This window comes from Tenebrio molitor, chromosome 2 (genome assembly GCF_963966145.1).
Source record: "Tenebrio molitor chromosome 2, icTenMoli1.1, whole genome shotgun sequence".
In the NCBI taxonomy this organism is placed as follows: Eukaryota; Metazoa; Arthropoda; class Insecta; order Coleoptera; family Tenebrionidae; genus Tenebrio; species Tenebrio molitor.
In genome coordinates, this window is record NC_091047.1 from 27,696,222 (window position 1) to 27,703,946 (window position 7,725).

General features: G+C 33.8%; 1 protein-coding gene across 1 annotated transcript; it reads right to left on the reverse strand.

Annotated features, from left to right (window-relative positions):
- Positions 1 to 615: 615 nt before the first annotated feature.
- On the reverse strand, positions 616 to 4,629 carry LOC138123221 (juvenile hormone esterase-like). Its single transcript, XM_069037819.1, has 7 exons — positions 4,009 to 4,629; positions 3,162 to 3,324; positions 2,622 to 3,111; positions 1,781 to 1,968; positions 1,355 to 1,690; positions 1,056 to 1,203; positions 616 to 996 (listed from the first exon to the last, which is right to left on the reverse strand). Exons 2-7 carry the CDS (start codon positions 3,294 to 3,296, stop codon positions 695 to 697), a joined length of 1,599 nt encoding a protein of 532 aa, XP_068893920.1. The 5' UTR covers positions 3,297 to 3,324; positions 4,009 to 4,629; the 3' UTR covers positions 616 to 694.
- Positions 4,630 to 7,725: the final 3,096 nt, after the last annotated feature.

The following is a 7,725-nucleotide window of genomic DNA, read 5'->3' on the forward strand; positions in this document are numbered from 1 at the left end:
TGTTTTATTCCATCCTAAACGATAAAATGGTATTTTATCTACTGTTTTCTTCATGGTAAAATGAAGTTTTATCGTCTAGAAAAATAAAATAATTAATGTTTAACATCCATTGTTGTTTTTCTGTTTTTGACGTTTTTTTGATTGTTGAATTTTTTTGACGTTTATAATTGTCATAATCAAAATAATTCAGTAATTCAATCGAAGTAATGGAGGATGGAATAAAATTTTGTATTGTACACGACGATAAAATTCACCATTATCTTCTCGAGCGTATTAGCCTCTCGGCTTAGGCCTCGAGGCTTAAACCGCTCTCGAAGATAAAATAAAATTTTATCGTCTTGTATAATAAATAACTATTTTTCCAAATTTGTTGATATTATTACCATAGTACCCACGGCAACCTCCGCATTTTGTGTATTGTGACCCGCCTCGAATAATTTCTGAATTTATTAAAATTTCTGATAAGATGTTAGTGTTAGAAAAAATCTTGAAGACAACGCGTGTTTTATAGTTTAAAAATCTCGATCTATTAAATCCTCGCTCCCTGCGGTCGCTCTGATTTAAACTACGATCTCGATTTTTAAATCGTCTATAAAACCCTTGTTGTCTTAATAGCTATAATTTTTATTTTATTAATGACTTTTTAATAGTAACACAACACTATAGCAACAGAACTACTTAGTATTAAATATTGTTAAACATTATATTCTGGTTTCATGCTAAAAATGTCTCTCCAAAATTGCATTCTTTCAGATTCCGGATCAACACCTGTTGTTATTTGGTCACCAATATCTATGAAATTGATGTCATTTCCTTTTACAGGTTTCCATTCTATACCATCTACTTTATCTTTTAGATTTGGATTTCCGAATTTAGCAAAATTTGTCCAGTACTTGACGAATCGATTAATTGATAATTCTTCTAAACTTCCTGGTTGTATTTCAGGAGTCCACATTGATTTGAATAAGTAACCAACATCATCTATATGGGACGCACCTTTAAACAACAGTTTGTTAAATTCTTATTTTTTAATGTGACACTAGATTAATTTTTACCTGGGCCTTGAATTTTGAAAAAGTTTTTATACAAATTTAATTTCGATTCCACGGACATTCGGAATAAAAATGTTGGTTGGTCAGATGTTGCAGAGTGCAGTTGTGCTGCGAAGATGATGTCTCTCACAAAAACGTTGTCGGTGTGAATCTAAAAAGTAATAAATAAAGTAAGAGATTACATTCTAAGTACTTGGTTAAATCGCCGAATTCGAATTGTTTGTGTACACTGACTTACACAGAAAATCAAACATGAAAGTGTGACATACCACTACCATTTAGAAAGAATATACTTTACTTACTAAATAAAAGTTGTCCAGTTGATCTTCTGAACCAGGCTTTCCGTAATAAAACTGTTTTATCTTATTTGCAATATTTTTTGAAGAATCAGAACCACGTTCAAGTTCTAACATGCAAGGTATAAGACTTTCAAAATCTTTAGGCATCTCAGGTTTCATCATTGGTGCAAATATCATTCCTTCCCTTGACGTATACCCAAACACGATTGGTACTTTATTATAACGGCCGGCTTTAATTATTTTTAGTGGTTCTTCAGTTATAAATGCTCCTGGAGATTGTTTTTCTATAACTGGACCGAATGGCAGTTTTCCACCGGCATCATTTAATGCGTCACACGTCTTAAAAAATAATTCATGTAAACAAAATATTGCAACTCGTACATGTAATTACTAAATTAATTTTAAAATGGTCAAAATCTATAAACTTACATCTGCCACTTTCTCGTATATTTCAAAAAGTTTCTCAGTGGGTAATGCCTTCAATCGTTGCAAAATCTCTTTTTCATTTGGTGTTTTTAAATCCAGAAAGGAAGCCAAATGGACTATCATGTCGCTTCGTTGTTGTGAAAATGAATTTATTGCAGTCGCACTCTGAATTATAGCCTTGTGAAATAATCCTACAATGAAGTGCAGTAGATATATTGCTATTTTTTTGTTCGACACTGTCAGAATTTGAGAAATTTCTCCTGTGTAAGAGGATTTTGATAAATGTCACAACTTGTCAAAACGAAACGTCAAGCTAACTTTAAAGATTTTACACGATTTGGAGCCTTTAAAGAGCTCGTCGAACAAAAAAACGTTGTATTCAACTCGTTCTTGTGTAAATTGGGCTTTTTTTGGCATGAGTGGACCAGTTTAAAACGCGAGTGAAACGAGCGTTTTAAAGGCCCACTCATGCCAAAAAAAGCCCAATTTACACACGAACTCGTTAAATAAACTACTATTAAACAACCAGTTTTACATTCTTTTAAATGGCAGAAACTTTTAAACAAACAATAATAACATGTAATACTATTGGGAACACGGAAAACTGGGCAGATGTGTCATTCAGTTGTCAAAATTTCTAAACCATACCTTAGCTACTCATAACCAAGCTTAAGTTAATTTGACAGTTTTTTTGAAAATATCAATCATAATGACAGTAAAGGTGCATTTACATTGACACTTTTTGAAATGACAATAGTAGACTGCCCAGGATTCCATGTCCCTCATTGTACGTGTTAAAACAAATTAAGCTATTCATTAATATTTTATACTATTTCAGTATTACCTGCTGTCAAACGTGATAAAACCAAATAGTGTACAGAAGTTGCTCCAGCACTCTCACCAAAAATTGTAACATTATTGGGATCGCCAGAGAATTCGCTTATATTTTTCTGAACCCATTTCAAAGCCATCACCATATCTTTTAATCCAGTGTTGGCAGGAACTCCCAAAGAAGCGTCTTCAAAATTAAGAAAACCAAAAATTCCTACTCGATAGTTTATTGTAACCAAGACAATGTCTTCAGTAAGCAGAAACTCTGGACCATAACGCTTCGATGTGTTGGATCCAGTTTTAAACCCTCCGCCATGAATCCAAAACATCACTGGTTTTAAGGTTTTGCTTGTGTTCGATGGAAGTTGTTGTGTGTAAACATTGAGAAATAAGCAGTCTTCTGAACCTTGTACAGTTCTTGAAAACAAATCCCTGGCATAACATTGGTTTCCATCTTTTGTTGCATCCCGAACACCCACCCACGGTTCAAGTGGTTGTGCATCCTGCATTTTTTCACATAGGTAATTTATAACGACTAGAAGAATTATTTTACCTTGAATCTGAGTTCGCCGATTGGGGGTTTGGCATATGGAATGCCCAGGAAACTCAAGAAGTTCTCATTGCGTATATTTGTGGATATTTTTCCTTGCAACTTTCCGTGCTCCACGCTGACAATTGGTTCAGTCATGATGATAGGTTATTTTATAAATAACACACTACAATTTACACGCTCTCAAACTAGTTGAAGGTTAATCGATAAATGAGTAAGGTAGTGATTACAAAACCGTGTTTATATATTGATATTGCACTGCACAAAATTATCAGACAAAGATTACAAAACTATTTTATATTGGTTAAAATTTACTGTTAAATGTGTTAAGTAGTTAAGTACCTACTGATATCTGCCTCAATTCCAATTTAATTCTAAACTGCTTATCTATGTACCATCTGTTAGTAGTTTTTTGTATCTTTTATTTTATTTACGTATCTAATACGTACTATGGCGGACAATAAATTTAGGCCGGCAAATTTCTGACATTTCAAAAAAGTCAATGCAAGCGACCATTTATTGTCATTATGACTGATGTGTCAGTTTGTCAAACTGAAGGTTTTCAAGCTGTTTGGCGTTTCCTTCGCCCTTTTCGTAACTTACAGATCATGACGCACTAGCATAACTGATTTGTAGTAGCACTTCTCTCTGGTGCACGCTTCTTTTCCCGATTTTAATTTTTATTATCGCTGTCACGATGACAAGAATGACAAAAATCGAAAATGGGGTTAGTTGAACATAATGCCAGCTTCACATTTTGATGTCAAGCCAATGACAGGCCGGCCTAAATTTATTGTCCGCCATAGTACGTACGTAATTAGAATCCTTAAACTCTCAAATCTTTACTTACTTTAGTTACTTTTTAACAGATAATACAACAACTATCAGCCACTTCGACTCTCCTTTCTTTCCTGTCTTCGACTTTACCCTCTTGTCACGTTGCCTTCTGTCCTTTCTTTCCACGATTCTGACAATAGGATCATCTATACCACGTTATCGATACTCCCTCGTACGCTGTTCTTTAATTGGTAGTTTGATATCACATTTTCCATTTTACTTCATTCATTATGTTCCTTCTGGTTTGATCACCCCATGAAACATGCTCCTCAAATTCTTCGAGTCCATTCATTAGGGCTTCCCCTAGTTACGAGTACATTCTCCCTGTCTAAACCGCTTCGTCGATTTCACCACTAAAGTTTCACCTGTTCCAAGAGCTTTTTTGCTTGTCCCATCTGGGCCCCCATTGGGTGGCCAATTGGGAACACCAGCTGCAGGTTGACCAGCTAAGTCGATGACGGAGAGATTACCATTATTCGAGAATCATTTTGAAGACCTTTAAACTTATCCAAGTTCTTCTAGAGTTATCTCCTTCAATGGATCCTCCTGAAACGCGCATTCAGCTCTGTCAGTGGGGATTGCAAAGTTAACAGCCATACTGTAGAACAAGAACTGTCTAAACAAACGGCACACGCTGTAACAAACTTGTAAATAAAAAAATATATGTTTAAATTAATTTAATGATTACACGTACAAGTTGCAATATTTTATTTATGTGAATTGTTTTTAAGATGCTTTGAATGATTCTGGTGGAAAACTGCCATTTGGTCCAGTTATAAAAAAATCATATTCATATTTATTTTATAACTGAAGAACCACTAAAAATAGTTAAAGCCAGCAGTTATAATAAAACACCAATCGTATTTAGGTATACGATAAGGGAAGGAATGATGTTTGCAACAACTCTGAAACCAGAGATGTCTAAAGATTTTGAAAGACATATCCTTTATATCAGAAGTTGAACGTGGTTCAGATTCTCGAAAAAATATTTCAAATAAAATAAGATAAAACAGTTTTAAAACGGAACGTCTGGTTCAGAAGATCATCTCGACAACTTTTATTTGGTAAGTAAATTCTCTTCTTTGTAAATGGTAGTGGTATATCACACTTTCAGATTTGATTTTCTACGTAAAGTAAGTATACACAAACAATTTGAATTCGGCGATTTAAGTTGGGACTTATAACGTAGTATCTTACTTTGCTTCTTAAATTTTAGATTTACAGCGACAACGTCCTCGTGAGAAACATCATCTTCGCAGCAAACATCACTCTGCAACATCTGACCAACTAACGTTTTTATACCGAATTTATAACAACTTTAAAATTGCGTCTCATATAGATGATATTGGTTACCTGTTCAAAACAGGATGGGCTCTTGAAATAAATTTGATGAATTATCAGTTAATCGATTCGTCAAGTACTGGACAAATGTTGCTAAATTTAGAAAATCAAATCTAAATATAAAACAAATGCTCGAGAATGGAAACCTGTAAGAAGAAATGATTTCAATTTCATAGATATTGGTGAATAAGTATTTTAAAAAGTGCAAGAAATGCTTACAAGTGTACTTATAGATAAAATTACTTTTATAGAATTAAATCGGGAGATAATGCGTGACTAGCAAATATTACACTTTATAATCGTCTGTTAGTCAGCATATAATTCTATTGGTGTTTTTTTAAATTTCACCTCGTAGTAGGCGTTAAACAGTCGATTGTGAGCGCGCACTTGTGTAAAACGTAAGATTCAAACAGCTGATCCGTGATCCGTAACCAGTATAGTGCGTTCACAATCGACACTTCAACGCCTACTATGAGGTGAAGTTTTAAAAAACAGCCGATATAAAACTCCAATCAATTCAGATAATAATTAGAGGAAAGATTGCATTCAAACTTTATTTAAGTGATACGTTAATAAATGCATGCGCTATAGAATAACGCTACGCTTAAACGGCATAGTGATTTAAAGTTATTGCAATTTATCAAGGCGTTAACGTTATTAAAAGACATTGCAAAGTTGACAAGTGTGTCAAAAATGGACGAAATGTTAGAAGCTGCAATTTTAGGTGGTGCAAATGACAATGATATTGAAGAAGCAGTTCATCACTTTATTTCTAACTTATTTCGGGTAAATTGCACTCAAATTTTTTGAATAGTCGAACTATTGACATATGAGAAATGTCAAAAATAACGTCTTTCTAAATACTGCTAACCGTTATATGACACTGCAATATGCCATATCTCTCTATTAGTCGTAAATGATAGAGTAACACATTACTCCTACGAAATAATAAATCCCCGGTATTAACATGATCACTGAGATTAGCCCCCACTTTTAAAAAACGCATGCTGCACCTTCTATTTTCGGCTTTCCGAAGTTCTCACTAAATTCAATAAAATATTGTTTGGTTTGGTTTTCCAGTATTTTTCATTTTTTTATTTATTCTGATCCGTTAAAAGAAACTCTTGTGACGCTACTGACCTAATGACATTAAAATGACATAAATTTGGATCAAAAATAGTTGTCAAATTTTTATACGCGTTTGCCCTACTCTTAGTAAACTTTTATATAGGTACACTAATTAATTGTAACAGTTGCAAATGACTAATTTCTCGCTAATCAATTTTGGTTACTGGCGGCATATTTATTTGGATTTAATCTCTCAATTCAAAGTAACCAACCTTAGGCATTCAAAATAACTTTTGAAAATTCTAGTTACACACAACATGAAAAACGTTATTTACCTAAAAGTTCGAATTCTAGGGAGTAATCCATTTTTGACACGAGAGTATTTATTTAATGCAAAGTTCCAATCAAAATCTACCTTTATCAAAAGAATAGGGCATTTGGAAAAGGAAAATAGGAGTATAAAATAAATTTTTAAACTGTCAGCTCGAATAGTGTCAAAAAAATGACAATAAAGCTTGAAGTACATCAAATTTTTCAAAACTGACAGAAATTTGATGTCCCACTTTTTTTGCCCGCAATACTGGCAACATGGTTTTGATTTTTCCCTCTCATTTCCATGGATACAACAGAAATTAAATATTTGCAGACTATTGGGATGCATAGAATGTTTTTAAATGTTGCCACATTTAGTGTAACGAATAGGTCCATATCTTCTACAAAAAATACGATTGATTTTTTTAAACATTTTTACCTGATATCTTAAAGACTACTTAACAACATACTACTACGTTGTTCCGCGAATTTTGGGGCACCCGATATAACCTGCCAAAAAAATTCTGGGTCATTGGAAGGATCTAACAAGTCCAAAAAAAAACATTTTCATTAGGTCCAAAATAATGGGGATAAATTAACCCCTATCCACACACATTCGACGCTGCTCACCACAAAAATACGTACCTACTCAGGAGTTAATTGTTGGTGTTTGTAAGGGTGACAGTATCTAAGCAACATAGGTACCTGAATCGTTTATGACAAATCTCAAATCTGACAAACTAAATCAAATTAATGACATTTATTGAAAACGCTGTACCTACACTGTGTGCGTTAATTCACCAGCTTATTTAGTATTTTTCTTAAAGGTCACTGCGAGATGCTTAGGCGTTAGCAAAAACACAGTGTCAAAGTGTAAAGGTAGTCCAACTAAAACATCATCAAGAAAGATGACGAGGCAGCGTCCCAGAAGAGTTACAGCAGACTTGCATTGCAATATTAAGCAAGAAGTTCATTTTGTACTCAATGATATGGTGCAGAGCAGTAAGAC

What these genes read in the sequence shown, in the direction of transcription:
- LOC138123221 (XM_069037819.1), bottom strand. Translation starts at nt 3,296, where the DNA reads ATGACTGAACCAATTGTCAGCGTGGAGCACGGAAAGTTGCAAGGAAAA. An exon ending in TCGGCGAACTCAGATTCAAG is followed by an intron (nt 3,112 to 3,161) that starts GTAAAATAATTC and finishes GAAAAAATGCAG; the next exon opens with GATGCACAACCACTTGAACC. An exon ending in TATACGAGAAAGTGGCAGAT is followed by an intron (nt 1,691 to 1,780) that starts GTAAGTTTATAG and finishes TTATTTTTTAAG; the next exon opens with ACGTGTGACGCATTAAATGA.